Source organism: Strongylocentrotus purpuratus, unplaced genomic scaffold (genome assembly GCF_000002235.5).
Source record: "Strongylocentrotus purpuratus isolate Spur 01 unplaced genomic scaffold, Spur_5.0 spur5_scaffold_15, whole genome shotgun sequence".
NCBI classification, from domain to species: Eukaryota; Metazoa; Echinodermata; class Echinoidea; order Camarodonta; family Strongylocentrotidae; genus Strongylocentrotus; species Strongylocentrotus purpuratus.
The window spans coordinates 29,962,762-29,981,684 of NW_022145600.1; the positions used below are offsets into that span (position 1 = coordinate 29,962,762).

The 18,923-nt window shown below is 37.8% G+C and overlaps 1 protein-coding gene across 1 annotated transcript; it reads right to left on the reverse strand.

Moving 5' to 3' along the window:
- Positions 1-3,902: 3,902 nt before the first annotated feature.
- On the reverse strand, positions 3,903-18,232 carry LOC115924180 (alpha-L-iduronidase-like). Its single transcript, XM_030986048.1, has 14 exons — positions 18,121-18,232; positions 16,165-16,305; positions 14,769-14,962; positions 13,700-13,795; positions 10,865-11,076; positions 10,305-10,405; positions 9,503-9,581; positions 8,861-9,119; positions 8,360-8,435; positions 7,181-7,296; positions 6,389-6,522; positions 5,899-6,024; positions 4,678-4,876; positions 3,903-4,471 (listed from the first exon to the last, which is right to left on the reverse strand). Exons 3-14 carry the CDS (start codon positions 14,863-14,865, stop codon positions 4,359-4,361), a joined length of 1,608 nt encoding a protein of 535 aa, XP_030841908.1. The 5' UTR covers positions 14,866-14,962; positions 16,165-16,305; positions 18,121-18,232; the 3' UTR covers positions 3,903-4,358.
- Positions 18,233-18,923: the final 691 nt, after the last annotated feature.

The following is an 18,923-nucleotide window of genomic DNA, read 5'->3' on the forward strand; positions in this document are numbered from 1 at the left end:
TGTAGAATATGAGAAATCGTAATTCGAATATCACATTTTGTAATATGTTCTAAAATGTCCGCGAACTTTGGTCACCCCTTCATACTCATAAGTCAGAGATCTAGGGCCTGAGAAAGTGATGACTGATGAGCAGGAAAGAGAGAACAACCCATCATCAATTCAATATCAATTGATATTTCTTATGATGAATATGAGGAAAATTATTTTAGCGATCGCCTGCCAAAACAGGCTCAATAAATTGAAAAAGTCTTACGAGTTACGTAGACCTAGCCTAGACTAGTTATAGTCTATCAAATAAAAGCAAATTAAGGTCAACCAAGTCATAGTAAAGTCTAAGACTAAGACTCAGAGAATCAGAGTAAGACTCTTCAGTCTTCTGCCTAGATCTAGACTACTTGGAAAGTCTGAGAATGAGACTTGGTACATTCTCCGATTCTACTTACAAATAGGGCCTAGCCTACAGCTTCTTTCCTCGCACCATGAAAGACTGGGATGGGCTTCCTACAAATATCATTGAGCTGCCCACATTGAAGCAGTTCAAGGAAGCCATCAGCTGCGAATAGTCACAGCATCATCATTATTTTTTTATCATTTTACTTGCACCATAATGTAGACCCTAGGCTAGTAGATCTAACTTATTAGATCTAGATCTAGGCCTATAGACTAGATCTAGATCTATATTTCGGCACAAATTCACACAAGCCGTCCACCGTCGGCAGAAGATCACCCTCGTCTAGATGCTGAACAGGCTTTGACAAGTAGGCCTAGCAGAATAGAAGTAGAAGTAGGCCTAGTCTAGACCCTACTGTATAAACTTGTAACTCACACTCACACTTCACAAATTAGTTTTCGACACCGACCTAGATGAAGTAGCTAGACTGTCTAGGCCTAGATCTACCCGGTCATGACCAGGCCTACTTAAAACGAGGACAGAAATACAACTCCATAGATTATCAACTTAAGCCTAGCCTAGATCTAGGCTATATCTATTCTTGTAAGAGGCTTAATCCTGCATCCACCAATTTCAATTAACAGTTAACTAGATAGGCCTAGACACTGTAGCCTAGACGGTAGACCTCTGTATCATCCAAGCATATGCTCCAGCGCATGTTGCCGGCTGACGATGGGGCAGCATCCCCGCATCACCCCGTTGCACATCTCGTGATCTGCGTACATGCATGTTCGTATCCGACTCGGCGAACGATGCAAGTTTGACTTTGAATATGAAAATGCAAATCGAATTAGTGAACAAGGTCTCATGTCTATAAAGTATCAGACTATCTATTTTGCCTAGATTCAACTACTAATTTCCAATATTCCATTACTGGTTAAATTAAAACAGAAGAAAAAGAGATCTACTTTAAAAAAAAAAGCCAAACTTACCCTGGTCTTGACCCAAGTTCTTGGCATTTAACAACAGGTGTGCTGAACTTGCGCAAGACCTCAATTAATTATACATGCAAGCATAGCGCGCGCTTCACAGGCCTCGGCGCGCCAAACTAGACGACAATCGGCCAATGAAAATGCAAAGAAGTTCCACGACCACGCCTTCCTGAATCATTCCTCCAATCAAACTTCGTTTCCATATTCCCGCGCTTTCACGAAATAAACAAAATCTAAATGGCGGGAAATTCTTACTTTCGCTCGCTGTATCTCTTCAGCATTCATCACATTGCGTCATGCAGCCCCCCCCCCAAAAAAAAACACACACACACACACACTATCTCTCTCCCTGGCCCTCGATCTCACTAACATAACTCATTATTACTGTAGGGTCTAATTATAGAAGGGAAAAAATATATTAGTAGTAGATCATCGTGGTGTTAGTATTCTTGTATCTCATTCTGATTATCATGATTATTACTTTATTATTATTAGATCTATTAGACTATTAGACCCAGGCGCGTACGCAGGGGGGGGGGGGGTGTTTGGGGGATTAAACCCCCCTTTGGTATTTTTATGTGTATAAACCCCCCTAAAAAAACCCAAACCCCCCCCCCCCTTTGGTTTTTTTTTTTTTTTTTTTTTAATAATTTTTTTTTTATTCCCATGGCTGACCTAAAAAAGGTGACCTTACCCCCCCCCCCCCCAAAGAAGCAAAATGTCAAATTTTCAAATTTCGAGACCAAAAAAAAAAAAAAGGTGTCCTCTTACCCCCCCCCCCCCCCCCCCCCCCCCCCCACACTTATTCAGCGGCTGGCTGAGTCGAGTGCGAAATTATGGGCCCGATTTGAAAATGTTAAAACCCCCCCCCCCCCCCCCCCCTTGAAAAAATCCTGCGTACGCACCTGATTAGACCCTATCTTTATAATTATTATCGGCAGAATTTGGGCATTCATCATTTTCAATTAAGAATATCAAAGTCCAACCATTGGGGGCCATTGGCCGAGAACAAAATTAGTAATCGATCAGAATACCTTTTTTCTTCCATAAATTCTCCATATAGACCTACTAAGGCTAACAGATTTGATTTAGGTAGTATTTTGGTGTTTTGGCGGGGCGTATCTGCACCAGCCTCAAGTACAGTAGAAAATATCACAAAGACGTTGGGACCGTGTTACATTGTTACATCAGCTAGATAAAAAAAAAATCATACAGAGCTATAGGGCAAGCAATATATCACAACTCTTTAAGATGAGTTTCAACTGTATCTTTAAGTGAACTTGATGGTTTCTTTATGGCCTATGATCCCACAACTAGGTAGGCCTACCAAAGCTCTCATCAAACCGACGGGACGTTTTATTAAAAAATTTTTTTTTTTATTCCAAGTAGATATAGTCCTGTTTCACGATTCTGGGCTAATAACTATTTTTTTTTAGTGTTGGGGGTTTCATCGGGGTGAAGTAGTGGTAAATTGGGAGGAGTCGGCCTATACAAAATGCACATGAAATAGCTGACTGGACCATTACATACAGAGAGTAAGACCAATAAATCATACTTTCCATCTATTCAACATACAATACACAATATCAGATTTTACTTGAAAATAATTTTAATTTCAGTACAAAAGTATTGATGAAAGTACACCAAGAATCAAATGGGTAAACAGCAGATGTAAATACATGTAACAAAAATTCATAGGCTTAAATATATATGTTTAAAAAATGTTGTAAATATTAAATTGCAAGAACAATGAATGAGTACGTTCCTAGTTATGAGAGTCACACTTTTATTGCATGTATTTATCAATAATATAATAGATGTTGAGGTGCTTCATAAAATGAAGAAAACATAAATTGAAGTTAATGAAAATGTTTGTGATGGTCATTTATAAGCTTGTATTTGTAATTTAAAACAACCACTCCAAGCATACAATACTAGTTGTTACATTTCAATTAAACATAAACAAATACCTTTCTTCTTCTTCTTCCATTTTGAGTACATACCTCTTTACAGAGTATTATCATACTATACTGGGGGTGTGTGGAGGTGGACCACTACACAGGGCTTTCCCCCGACTCTTATACAAATAGTGCAGTGGGTTCTTAACGTGCAAAGGTGGTGACTTTTCTCTACACGGGACCTCCATTTTACGTCCTATCCGATTTACATTCGTACAGCTGGAATCAATCGTTGCCATTCTTTGTGTAACAGATAGACGAGTATATATTACAAGTTGCGGAAAGACAAAAGAGCATACAATTATGTTAGTTATCACCCTTTCACATATCAATCCACATAATTATATAACTTATATTGCTTGTAATATACATGTGTTACCTGGGTCTCGTCTTATAAAGAGTTGCGATCGATCCAAATGAATCGCAAGTTTGCAGTCTCCTATCTCTTGTGTACATAGTTGCGATTGATATCAACTTTTTATAAGACCGGGCATCTCATATATCATCCCAAAAGATCTATTCTAATCTAATTTACTGAAAAAATATGAATATATAGTCACTTCTTTCAGCCTAAGGAATTGCCATTTCTAAATGTCGTTTTCATTTCTACACTTTATTTATAAGTACTTATTTCTCATGAATATATTTCCATGTCCACATCTAAGCTATTAATGGATAAAAAGGGACAAATCTTAAGAAAATAAATATGAGTTAAAATCCAATACAAAACATTCGCAGGTATGAATATGAACATTTTATCATGATGAAGTCTTACTCTCTTAGATACAAAAATAAACAACAAATGTAAATATCTTGAAAAAAGTTAACATGATGAGTTATAATTCTATACAATACATATGTATATTAATATATCATATATTCTGAAGAAAATCTGCCATTAAACAAGTGATTAGTTTTCCTTTAATGTTTTCCTGGAAATTTCTTTGTTAAAAATGGAGAATTTAATGTTAGATGCACATCAAATATGTACTGTAAAAGGATAGAGTTGAGCAAAGCTCAGGTAAATGGAGTTTGGGTTTGGAGTTGTATGGGATTAGAATAAAGCCCGACTCGATTCCAGTAGTCTACCGCCCTCACACGATACCAGCCACTGATGAGACTTGAAGCACCTGAAGAGAGCAACATTAAAAAGAAAATGATTAACTACAGAGAATTAACATGTTTAGTGTTGAATAAGATTATAAGCACTCTAATAATATTTGGTATATCAAAATTGTAGAAACAGGTTCCCAAAAAGAATCTTAAAAGAATAAATTCACACAGATAATATTCATATCAATGTAATATAAATATAAGTCATGAATGATTGTTTTACCCTTCTTTTCCTGATCAGGTGAATATACAAATGCAGTGAAGATGAGATCGACGGCGTTGATTCGCTTATATGTTCCCTCACTCCCTGTGGAAGAATACTCGGCTTCATAGGTAAGTATACAGCGAGTTGTGATATTAGAATCATCCCAGATCACTAGAACATCTGATGGGGTGTACTGATGAAGGTGTAGACCTGTTACCTATGAGAAGTTTAGGAAGAAAAAGGATCGTAACTTATTTGATATTTTTCCTCAAATTTTGCCTACCATAGTAAAAGTCCAATTCTTAAAGAGAACTTAAATTTACATAATTGTCAATTGTGTAGATTTTTAACCACGATTTGCACATCCCTTGAAAGACCAATGGTGAGAGCAACCAGTGGCATGAACAGCCAGCCATAGTTCATGTCCAACTAAGTTGATCTTTAAAGCCACACTATCCTACTGGTAGCTACTTGTTCAAGTTCAAGTTCAAGTTCAAATAAGGTTTTATTCATTACTTGTCAACAAGTCCGAAGACTTGCTCCATCTATATAGAAAACAATGCCTAAATGGTGACCATTGGTCCCCCATGATCCTCTTTTTCTGTTAATTGAGAGCTGAGTTGATGAGATAACCACCTGTCCTGTGACCTTGCAGTCTGGTCTAATCTCTCTAGTACAGATAAGCTTTAATAGTCTTTGTGAAACACTCCCAGTTCGTAGTTAGGACATGGCACAAATTTCCCAAAACATCCACACATCTTCTAAACATGGAAATTACACTTTGTGCATTCTAGAAAAATCGCTGCCAAAGTGATGAAGGTCCTTCATGAATACCTCTTGAGAGGAACAATTCCACCAGTGTATCAGAGTAAGATGGCAGTAAATAAATGAATGATTTTTACTAACTTTCATGAGCATGTTTCTAGCAATCCTTTTGGTGGGTTTTTCAAAAATGGTATAAATGGCCTTAATTCTGCCCATGCACATATTAGATTGTATCAACAAACTGGCTTATTCTGTGTGCAAACCAGTTTTGAAATTACCCATTTCAACCTTTTATATTCATTCATATCTTCATTCACACATGAAACAACAACAACAAAAAATGATACCATATACAAGAGGATGATCAACATGCCTAACACAAATTTATCACGACACAATCATTTATCTTTCGATTAATGGGGGGAGAAAAAAAAATCAAGTTTTTAAAAGAAGAAACACACTGTAAACCATTACCTTTTCAGGAGGTGATGCAGATCTAGCACATATATGGATGAGGATGACTCCTGGTTTGTTGAGTGAAATACTGAATGTCATGCTTGGAGGGGTGAATGTCTGTGGTCCAACAATTCGAACTGGTTCCTAATGTACACAAAGAAACAAAACTTTAGGATTAATCAATGATGATTATATAACATTAAGCGTCTGTCGAAGATTTGATACCAAAGCTTGTAAAAAAATGTACACCAATCAATGAATGATAATAATGAAATTATTTGTAGAAGATCTGATATCAAAGGTAGGAAATTAATAGTTATTCCTACTAGTACCATGTAATTTGACTACCTTCAAAAAAGGGAGAAAAAAACTTGGTTCTGATCATGAATCTCATTAAATTGCAGGGAAGGCTACTATGATAAGTTATTTGGTTTCATGGCATTTCTTTATCCGAACTCACTGAAAACATGCATATTTCAGACTTGCAAGAAGGAATTATAAAGTGCACCTGGTTTTGTCTCATCTCCTTGAACTGCTGTCTGGTAGGATAGACTGGTGAATCATACTTTCTCCAGAAGGCTGAGGGATTTCCATGTGCATTATCAAGAAGGTATTCAACATAAACCAGGTCACCAGCTAAGTCTTTGATTGTTAGTTTGAAGGGGAAGAACAAAACAAAAATGAAATTAGTGTGAGCTGCAAATCACTTTTTATCTGAATTTCATATTAGTACACGTTCCATAATCTACATGATTACGCTATTTTACCAAAGAGGTACCATGCTTGCAGTCAATGACATAAACTTTGCGACTTAAATTTCTAAAACGACATATGACATGAAACTGGTCATGTCATGAATTGCGGTTGACTCTACATTTCATTTCATGTTACCTATTTTTACATAGAATTGGAGCAGAAAAAATATGTGAATCTTTTTTCTTCTTTTTTCCCCTTTTACCAATATTTTTTCCTCCATATTTGTATTATTATGTATCCTTTGAGGATAGTCATGCTATCAAGCTTTGCTTACTTTTTCAATCCTTCTGTTTGATGTTTTCTATTAAGTACAGCCAGCCTTATTTTATTCTACATATTTTCTTTTGTCATGTGTAAATTTGAAATGTTTGTTTGTTATATATTTGTAAAAATGCAAAAGAAAAAGAAAATCAAAACAGAAATAAGTAAATCAAATCAAATCAAATCAAATATGGAAGTCATCTAGAAAGTATTATAAAAGTAAATTAATCAAGATATTCAAAGGACACACACAACTAGGGATGCTTGAAAATCATCTTCTTACCTGCCACATTTGTTGTAAGAGCTGGGTTGACACCACCGACTTCAAGCTGAATGCTATCAGTACCAGTGACGTTATCTGTGTCTGCACTGTTGTGTATGAGGATACTAGCTTGCCAACTGAAATAGGAAAACAGGAAGGTAAATAAATAACCTAACAAACATTGTTTTTAAAAGTAACACGCAGTAGACAAATTTGATTTTAACTAGCTTCTTCCCGCTGGTTCCAAGATTTTTTCTGACTTGTTTTTCATTTACAGATCAATCAATCGATCTTATTTACTGGGTGTACGCCACAAATATGTTTAAACTATTGAAATTTCTCCCAGGAAGCATTACATTTATAAAAAAATTAAAAAAGTTATTGTCCTATGGCGGACTAATGAATATTAATAAGTCAGAATGAATCAAGAGAGCTTGGGTATTCGTTTCAAGTTCATCGTGACTGTGCCATGGACCAGTGATGGCCTGGTGGTAGAGTCGCTGCCCAGCAAGCAGTAGATGGCAGGTTCAAATCCCGCTGGTTCCAAGATTTTTTCTGACTTGTTTTTCAATTACAGATCGATCAATCAATCTTATTTACTGGGTGTAAGCCACAAATATGTTTAAACTATTAGCTTCTAAATGCATTCTCAATTCTGCCTTCAAACTTGGATGATAATGCATATTGAATGTGCTGCAGATTTTTGGAGTGGACAACATTGTCTCTTCAAAGCCAGAAGGGCATTAGCATATCATTCAACAAAGAGTTACCGGTAACACCCTTCAGGCTCCGACAGACCCTATAATCCTAATCACATGGAATGGGGATGTTGCAAAGTATTTTTAACTGTCTTCTAACAATAATAATATAATATAATAATATAATAATAATAATATCGGATATTTATATAGCGCACAAATCCACCATGTAAGGTGCTCAAGGCGCTACAAATATTACCCTGCTCTGTTAGGCTGCCGATTTCGGCGCTCACAGCCTTCAAGGAATTTCTTCCTACCAGTACACATTTAACACCTGGGTGGAGAGTGGCAAATGTAGATTAATGTATCGCCAAAGGACATTAATTCCTCAGGATTAAAGAAAGGTTAAAAATAGATAAAAAGATTTCTGAATAGAAAGAAAATGTTATAAAAGCGACAACTACAAAAAACTGGGTTCAAAGATAGAGCAGAATGAACACACCTGTCAGATCCTCTAGATTGAGTTGGAGTGTGGATGGTAGCAAGGACATCAACATCTCCAGCTGAAACTGCTCCTCCTACAAGAAAATATCAAAGTATTTTATAAATTGACATCAAATAAAAAGCTTTAGAAATGACATATACCTAGAGAAATGGAGATAGAGGATAAAAGCTTGTTCAAATCTCTCCAACAGTTACATATGAAATTTGCAAAGACAGTTACCATTGAGAGACCAAGGTAAAAGAGTAAGATTACAATTATTAAGCTTACAAGTTATGATAGAGAGCAAGTAAGGTCACATCTTCAAAATAAAAAAAATACACATGCTGACCTCTGACCCCATATGGAAGGTCACTGACCTCCATCTGGTATATTTTCTAAGTTATGATGAAGAGCAAACGTTTTTTTCAAACCCCACCTACATCATACAGACATTGATCCATTCTGACCTTTGACCTGATACGAAAAGTCATTGAAACACAGACAATGATCCATTCTGACCTTTGACACGATATGAAAGGTCATCAACCTCCACCTGCTGCTCTCCGAGGAGAGAGAGCAATCCCATGATGCTCAGGACAGGTTTCTTGATGGTCTGAACACTAGGGGGCTTCGTCTCGTTCATCTGGAAGCGGGTGACAAGGGTGCGCTGGTCGAAGTAGTTGGGGTGCCAGTTGAGGAACCCATTGTCGTTGCTGAGGAGCTCATAGCTGATGTCCGTGTGTTCTCTAATCATCTTATTCTGGTGTTGAAGAATGATCTAAAAAAAAGGCAAACGACAAGAAAGAACCTCATGTTTAACTATAGCTGGACATACATGGAATATTAAAAACAGACAGCATACAGATAAGGAAAAAGGATGATAAAAATATATTTTTCCAGAAATCTTTCATTCATGTCAGGAACTTTTGTTATTGAGAACCCTCTTTAGCTTTACTTAAAGCTTATCTGCACTAGTTTGGCCAGGAGGGATTATACCACACATCCAGGTCACTGACAAGTGGCTATCTCATCAACTCAGCTCTCAAATAACATAAGAAATAGAAGCTCATGGGGGACCAACAGGCACCAATTGGGGAAGTTTTCTATATAGAGGGAGCAAGTAGCTACAAGTAGGACAGTGGGGCTTTAAGGGTGAATTACCTTGGCAACGATGGCAGCATACGCAGCGTCTGCTCTCCACCATTCCGGCCTGCTCCAGTTCACCAGGGGATCAGCCTCACTATCAAACAAAGAGTCTAAAGTGTTTGATTGAGTCCCTAGAACAACATTTACTTTGCAATTCTCAGTATTCACAACACGGTGCGTTACCTATCAGAGGCCACAGAAATTGCTGGGGTGGACATCAACTCTGCGGTACTGTGGCAGTGTTGTGGCACGGTCATTTCACCCACTGTACGGCCTTCAGTCACAGATATTTCTCCAAATTTTTAAGTTAGGATACGTGGGAATAGTATTCTGAGGCTTTACAGATTAAAACAAAAACAATAACAACATTCAATGAAAATTGTTCAAATATCACAAGAAAATATGCGATATGAATTGTTTAAAAGAAATGTACTGTAACTAGGCACACAAAGCCCTGAAATTTGCCATTTCTGACTTAGTGATGTTGACTTTTCTCATGAGGCACTGCAGATTTAATAGGCATGTCCATTGCATCCAATTGCATCATACACCAAGAATGCCCAGTATACCATTTTTTTCTTCATGAAAGGATTATCACCAAATCTTCACTCTATGGATTTGAATGCCAAATGCATATATTGACTACATATTCAGTAGGTCAAGGGTTTAAAAACTATAGCCCTTAGTGGCCTGTAGATTGTGTTAGCTCCCATGACTTAGTCTTGCGGCACAAATAACACACTTTCTAAATCGCCTTGAGCAATAATCTCAATCAAGCCCTTTAAAGCAGTCCCTATTTGAATATTATCATACTTACTCATTGTAGAATGGTGTCGTTGTTAAAGAAGGGTGCTTTAACTGAATTTCTGATATCTTGGCAAGCTCTTGGGAGAGAATTGACAGCGATGCACCTCCACCCTGAAAAAAACAAAAACAACACTGGTCAAAACTAAACCATTACAAAAACAACCTCTGAAAATAATATTTAGAGAAAGGAAAGACAGGGAGAAGTATACAGGAGCCTCGTTAATCGCTTGAAAGTGTTTTGAACAATAAGCCAGCACTATCGGTACAGATTTTTTTAAAATACGGGCATACAAAATTCATTCTAGTCAAGTTTTGTTCTTTCCGAAATGGATGTCGAGAAAAAGGAAACCAAAGGAGGCTGATTTTTTAAACAAATAATAACCACTTGGCCTATGAGTTTCCAATATACATGGAGTTGTTCATTGCCTACTTATTACATTACATACTTATTGCTTTGTTTTCTTACGAGGGTATGTGGTGCTAACACCTAGGAATTATACCTTGTGCAATTTGGGCTTTTTAACTAAGCCAATGTTGGAGTAGTGTGTATTATGTTATCATGATCAATACCTTAAGATGCAGGGAGATATAGTCCAGCCTAACGCCTTTCTCCTTGGTGAAATAGTTCATACCATTGACACAGTGATCCATTAAGGCCCAGCTTTTCTTGACAGGTTGCTTTGTGGTCGGTTCTCTACAGCTGTCTGCAGGGCCACCTAACCTCAGGCTCGGATGGGCGGCCTTGAGGCCCTCAGAGCATGCGTCATAGTAATTCAGAAATCCTTGTAGGACAAAGGAGGGATATAATAAAGATCCATTAAGGCCCAACTCTTCTTGACAGGTTGTTCTTTAGATGGTTCTCTACAACTGTCTGCAGGGCCACCTAACTTCAGACTCGGATGGGCCGCCTTGAGGCCCTCAAAACATGCGTCATAGTAATTCAAAAAACCTTATGGGACAAAGGAGGAATATAAAAAAGATCCATCAAGGCCCAACTCTTCTTGACGGATTGTTTTGTGGTTGGTTCTTTACAGCTGTCTGCGGGGCCACCTAACTTCAGACTCGGATGGGCCGCCTTGAGGCCCTCAAAACATGCGTCATAGTAATTCAAAAAACCTTATGGGACAAAGGAGGAATATAAAAAAGATCCATCAAGGCCCAACTCTTCTTGACGGATTGATTTGTGGTTGGTTCTTTACAGCTGTCTGCGGGGCCACCTAACTTCAGGCTCGGATAGGCCGCCTTGAGGCCCTCAGAGCATGCATCATAGTAATTCAGAAATCCTTGTATTTTGTGGTTGGTTCTCTACAGCTGTCTGCGGGCATAAGCCCCCCCCCCCCCTCCCCCTTCCCTTGGGCTGGCAAGTGAAAATGTGACGTACATAGAAAAACGCTGAAATTTCAAAAAGACGTTATCATGCACTGCATTTTATGGTCTCCATTGTGTTAATTGATGCCAGGAAAAAACATCACTTACAGTAGGTATCACAGCTAACTTTTGAAAGTTTCTAAATTTCACTTCCCCTGCCTATTTCCTTTTTGAGCATATGAAAAGAAGAATTTTGATACCTCATTTGTCAAATTTAAATAAGTACTTTTGAAAATACGGCCACTTACATAAGAGACGAAATGGTCAAATTTTGCGTAATTAGGCTATAACTGACAATTAGCCATTTTCAAGGTGATATAATTTTGTAATTAATTGATAAATCACCTTTCTTTTCTAGAAATCTGTTTTCTGTATGGATTTCTACATGCCTATATTTTTTCAGGTTCTCTTGACAAATATTTTTTTTTGTGGAATTTTTCTTCAAATAATTATATGAAGCCCATCTTGTTGCGTGTGACAAATGGCTATTTTTGCTTCGCCGGAACAAGTTTTCATGGGTTTTGAAACATAGCTAGATTTAAGAGTGTCTATCAAGAGGGGCTGAATTTCGGTATATCTGGGGTATATATATAGATTAATTATTTCTGTAAGTTTGAACCATCAAATTCATTTAAATTAATTTTAAATGGCATTTGAAAATGGCTCTAAACTCTTCAAGAAGTCCAGGTAGACAAAGGAACATCCCTTCACTGCTATTGTGTAAAAATGTGTAGAACAGGTGTCACATGCATATTCACCTGTTCTACACATTTTTACATAACAGCAGTGAAGGGATGTTCCTTTGTCTACCTGAGGAACTGTATATTTTGTCAGCTTTCTTTGTCCGTCATGTTCAATGTGTCAGGGTACAGCTGTATTCATTGGATTTGCACTCGAGCACCAATTAGCGGTCATTCTTAATATTTACATGATCGTATTCTCCAGTAAATTCTTTTTCTTCTCGTATCAAAATTGAATTAAAAGTATGTTTTTCTGATATAGAAAAATTGTTTCAAACTTTTCACTCTGATTTTTCACGATCTTTTTGAAACATACCCCCATCATTTTTTATATGGAAATAAAGCTTAAGATGTGCTCTTTCCAACCAGTGGATTTTTAAAACTCAAAGACAAATGGCGTTCAAGCGCATTGAGCTAAAACTAGTGATGCAAATTGGCGATCAAATAAAAATGGTGACAAACGATGTGACACGGTACGAATTAGAGGGTAAATCACAAGCAACTGTGTCGTAAGTAATTGATGGATTTTGATGTAAATGACAGGACATGAAAGACAGAATCCTGAGCTTTCGAGAGACATATAATTTTATAATATTTATTTTTTCCATGATATGAAAATCTTCCTTAATAAAGAGAGAATTTGCGTGGTTGAGCTCTGCGTGTCCCCACTCAACGCAGCTCTTCTGTGATACCTACTTACAGGGGTTCAAAATAGCAACAACAAAAAATTGGCTCACCGCTCGTGGAAAATGCTCCACATCGCATCGTCATTGGGTCAAACCCCCTCCCCCCCTTAGCAAAAAGCTAGATCCGCTCCTGCTTAGAGTCATTGATATGTAAACATGCTTTGGCCCAGTCTGTTTACAGCACAAGTTGCCCTACTTTTCAAGCACACAATATAAAGTGTGCATCAGTTCCATGCAGCCAGGGAAAAAATAAGATACTTTGTATTATTCTCAGTAGAGTACATGTGTTCAGTAGCTGTGTTATACAAATGGACACCATCATCATTGTTATTATTAATATAATTATCATTATTATTATCATTCTTATTATGATAATTATCATTGTCATCATAACCACCACCACCATCATCATCATCATTATTATTGTTGTTATAATTATCATTATTATCATTACTATTATTAACAATCATTAGAAGGTCACAGGTCCTATTCTTTTGATTTTGATTGGATTCTAAAGAAAACATGTATACAAAAGCCTGATTGATAAGAAGCAGAGCACATATTCCTGCACTCTTATAGTTCAATGAATCCAATGGGTCACTTGCACTTACCTTGTACTGTAAAATTGAGATTATCAAAGTCTCCATGATCAGGTTCATTCCAGGATTCAAAGTTCCATTCAGCGACCTGAGAAAGGCCATAACGATCTAAGATACACCACACAAAACATGGAGACACAAGTAACTATCAAGCATCATAATCAATTTTGAAGAGAAACTACCTTAAGTTTGTGATTGAAATAACTAATGGCCGACTTGATTAAACATTTACATGGGGTATGAATAATTCAGTTGTCAACTGTTTTTTGTAAACTATGCTGGAAGAAACTTATCCCAAATCATTTACAGTGATAAAGATGTGCAGACTATATCTGAGGGCACAATTTGATGAAAATGTATTAATATAAAGTCATTCAAGACCCTTCATAGACAATTAGCTTGAGTGAAGTACACAAAATTGGGTTAAAATTCTTCCAAGTTTCAATGGTTATAATATGGCAAGCAATTTTGTGAGAATTCTAGGAATGGGACATTTTCTTGTCATCCTAATAACCCCCTCCATGACATAGGTGCCATACCCCCCCCCCCCTTCTTTCCTCAAGAATTTGAGTGTTTAACAATGTGCTTGGACTAGGATGGTCTTATAGAAATAGAGACAGTTACCTATATTGAGCAGATTATATTTCCCAATTCATAATTGACATGTCATGGTTGTCATGGATACGTCACCGAAGTTTGGATCACGATGTTCGCAGTTTTAGTCCCCCATGGCACTGATGTCCTTTTGCAAGACATTAATCTACATTTGCCACACTCGACCCAGGTCATGTAAATGGGCACCCAGCAGGACTTATTTCCTTGAAATGCTAGAGCGCCGTAATGGTAGCCATGTTAAAACCGGGGTATATAATTATGGAGCACCAGGAGTGTCAAGTCTGACAGACATGAGCGCTATACAAAAACCCACTATTATTATTATTATGACACAAAGCATTTTGAGTCTAAATTTCACTCCGGAAAGGAAGACATTTTTACCCTCAATGTAAGCCAATTTCTGTGACATTTAGAACAATGATATTGTTCAACTTTAGTACACATTCTGTTGACTAGTATCACTCACCTACATATCTCTTGGCTATGAGCTGGACCAAGTCCCGCCAGGCGAAGATCTGGGTCCTGTTCTCAAAGTCGTTGTACCAGTCCGATGGGTTCCCCATCAGTTCAAAGCCAGGCTGAAGACCATTGGAATGTAACACATCAACCAGTTGGTCCAAAAGGGTAAAGTTGTAGTTGATGATGGATCCTTCAATTGAGCTGGTTTTAGATGTTTTGGAAGGAGAGAGGTAGGAGGGAGGAAAGGAGAGAAGAGGGAGAGGAAAGGGTAGAGAAAGGGAGAGAGAGAAAGAGATATAGATGGAGAGGAGGGAAAGAGATGAAGAGGGAAGGAAGAGCAAGAGAGCGAGAGAGGGAGAGAGAGAGAGAGAGAGAAAGAGAGAGGGGGGTCGAAGGAGAGAGGGTTGGGAAGGGAGGGAGAATGAAAAGAGAAGGAAAAAAAATGAAAGAACAGAAAGAGACAAAGTGAACTCTTGGAGAGAAGCTAGACAATCTTGTAGATATTGTAAGTAGATCAACAGGTAGGATAGAAAGACATCCTTCAGCACATACCTGTGGAAGCATTGAGGCATAGCGGGTCACTCACCTGATTGTCTATCAAAAGGCTAAGGTTTTGTTTAAATCTCTGCCAACCACTATCCTTTGGCAAGACAGTGATTTACGTTATGCCACTCCATAACAGGGTTTAAATGCATGAGTGAATGCTACATACCTACCAGTTCAGACACAAATGGGATAATAAATACAATGTAAACTGATTTTAATCTGATCTAATCTATAATGGCTTTTATTATCAAAATTTGATCTATTGTGGTTATTGTAACCAATAGTAACTTACTTTTATATCAATTGAACTAAGTATTCTGATACCATGCCAAGCAAGACAGGTTTACCAGGGAGCTTAAAGGAAAATCCAACTTTACGAGCAGACTACTTTAAAAAGAGAGCAGATAAATCACACAAGTAGACTGGTGAAAGTTTTGATCAAAATTGGGCAAAAATTTAGAATCTCTATTCATCTAGGTACATCAAATTGACTGAATCAGTAATGTCACTGTGGAGGTAGAGCTGGAATACTTTCCCATCTGTTCCAACACATAACATGACTGAAATTTCAATTTTTCAAAATCTATGACCCAGGAGGGCCTGTTCTCTTTAGAAGACATATACTGTATGTAGACAAGTGCCTCAAGGGAGAAGACACTTCTAGGAGAAAAGCATAAATTAATGGTATTTTTGTATACTGTACAATATAAATGTCATCGTCACAATCAACTGACCAATTTGAGATTTACAGATATTAAGTGATCTCACATTTCAAACATTTGTTATTCTGTTTCTCTTATCATTCTGCTTTCATGCAAATGAACTTATTATTACACAGGTTGGATTGCCCAGCTTACTTGATTTTAACCAGATCCAGCAACCAATGAATGCGGACTTGCTTGATGCCATCTCTTGGGACGGACCCAATCAGGGCCAGGTTCTGCTTCTCATCCTCACTCAAGAAATAGCTGTAGTCCTCTTGATGTGGAGCTGCTGGACTAAAAGGTTTTTGAAAAGATGGATTTAAAAGAAAAACAAAATTTGAAAATATCTTGGAGAGCATAATCGTAAATAATGTAGTGAAACAGCAATTATCATTATTACTATAATAATTAATATTATTATTATTATTATTATTATTTTTTAATTTTTTTTTGAGGGGGGGGGGGGACTTGAGCCACCAAGTGTTTCCCCCCCCCCCATCGATTCCCCTCCAATTTGCACCTGCTACTAGCATCTACGTAAAACTACTACTACTACTAGATCTACTACTCTATTGATTTTCAAACACCTGTGGACAAAACTCACCAGATTTTACTCAAAAATACTTTCAAAATGGGCGAAGGGCATTAATTATGGGGAAGTGAGCACTCATTTTTATTTTTTTGCCCCTGGGAAATTTGTGAATATCGCGCCTGCCGATATTTCGCTCAACATCCCCCCCCCCCCCCCGAGCAAAATAAATAATAAGGTAAATTTCTGGTCACAATTTTATGTTGCTGGCTAGAGGGGGGGGGGGGGGGGGGTGGCCAAGGCTCGATCGGCCAACCCCTGGATCCGTGCCTGCATCAAACTGTGTGTGTTGACGGGTGGCTGTCTATCTCGCATGTGCAGATAGCCTGCCGCTGACCTGTGTTAACAACCGATCACAACGATAAACACAGGTAAACACAAGTAGGCTCAAATATCTGGAAAAACCAAGGAAAATTTAATTAACAAAACTTGTAAGTTTCATTTGTTTGTTATTTGTCATCTACATTGATTCATTAAATTGTTTGTTAAACTGTTTGAAACTATCATACAGCAGGTTTTACAAAATATTGCATGAAAGTACTGCTGTACAGTGTCCCTAACTTTAAATACAGCCAGGATAATAATGCTGCTATGTGTGGCTATACCGTGTGTGACAAAAAAAAGTTTACACTCAGAAAATTGTCATTTATTTAAAGTCAGCTAGTGAACGAAAGGTTATCATACAGGTTTTGAAAGTGTGTTTTATCCCGAATCGTTTGGTATCATTTTTGTGTGGTATGTGTTCACGTTTGGATGAACAGAAGGCATTATTTGTGAGAGTGCAAAAATCGACTTGCAAAAAGTAATATTATTAAAGTAAGAGAATGAATTGAATGTATCAAATGAGAAGCATTGCATAAAATGTTTGCAGAAGCAAGTCACACACACACACACACACACACACACATGCGCACAAATGTTCTTTGATATGTGTGGCATGATTAATTTTGTTAGGGTTGTTATTTGGAGATGCAAATCGTTTTATTTAAACATCACAAAAGCATTACCGATGAATTGCTTAGATAACAGACACTAACTTAACAAACACACACGCCCGCACGCCACCGTCGGTACGGTATGCATCAGTTTAACGTGAATTTTCTTAACCTCTCTGTATTTTCTCTCTCCCTCTTGCCTTTAGCTATATGTTAAAATACTCTATAAAGTATGCACCAGATCACACAATTTCACCTTGAAAAATAAAAAAAGCTCCACACTGTGGGAGGGACGTCCCCCTCCCACTAACCCTCTCTGCGCTCGGTTGGGCTAGGTCGCTTTGCTCCCTCACGCTAAAGCATCTTGTATAATCTCACTTTTAACTGTTTTTCAAAATTGGCAGCCCTGAATTTACTAGGTTGAACTTTTTTTTTACTCTCACTGTTGACCGTTATATAGCCTATTCTACTGACTGTACATGAAGGGGTACATGAAATTCAATAGCTGGGGCAACAAGCAAAATGTAGGTAGAGCCATCATCGCAAGCTTCATTCAGGGTCATGCTAAATACGGAAATCACTCACCAAAGGCCTGTACTTCTCCAAAAGTGCTTTAATTCTGCAACATTTTTATCACAAGACACTTTGAAGGAGTGATGTTCTGATGAAGAAAGATGACCTTGGATGAAAACGGAAATGAGAGAATATGCAAACAGCAGACGATCCATCCTGAAATATGTGTCAAGAGAGGGCAGCAGACACAATGATGGTTGTAATCATTTAGACACGGATATTATGTATATGAAACATTACGGTTGACTTAATAGGCAGATCCGTCGTGAGGGCAGGCCGAATGGAACGCGACAGTTATTAAAAAAAAAGAAAAGAAAAAAGACAGAAAGAGAGGAGAGGAATAAAACAGAGAAAGATATAGAGAGTAGAAAGAGACGACGATGGAGAAGAAGATGACGACGACGAAGAAGAAAACCGAAGAATGCCATTCTCGAAGGAGGCGGGGGAGGAGAAGGAGGACGAAGAAGAAACAGAGGAGGAGGAGGAGCAAGAAAAAGGAGGAGATGAAGGAGGAAGAGGTTGAGGGGAAAGAAAGGGAAACGAATTGAAAAGAAATCGAAGAGAGAAATGAGGGGATATAATGGCGGAATGATGCAACATTCACCATAGGTCAAAAAGATATTTCACCAGATTAGAGATCACATAACAAATACCGTAGACTAGCGTGTGGATCTTTGAAGGTATATACTATCAAATGAAATAGAAAGACCCCTCCCACTTCGAGCGAATCTGTACCCCTCACTACTGGTACCCTTATTCCCTTTTGGCCTATATCCGAAGACCCAATTGAAAATAATCATTAAGAATCTCACACA

Excerpts from the sequence above, each read along its gene's own strand:
- LOC115924180 (XM_030986048.1), bottom strand. The coding sequence starts at position 14,865 with ATGGGGAACCCATCGGACTGGTACAACGACTTTGAGAACAGGACCCAG. Across the intron at positions 8,436-8,860 it reads CCTTTCATATCGTGTCAAAG|GAGGAGCAGTTTCAGCTGGA; the intron begins GTCAGAATGGAT and ends ATTTTCTTGTAG. Across the intron at positions 6,025-6,388 it reads AGGAGATGAGACAAAACCAG|GAACCAGTTCGAATTGTTGG; the intron begins GTGCACTTTATA and ends TGTGTACATTAG.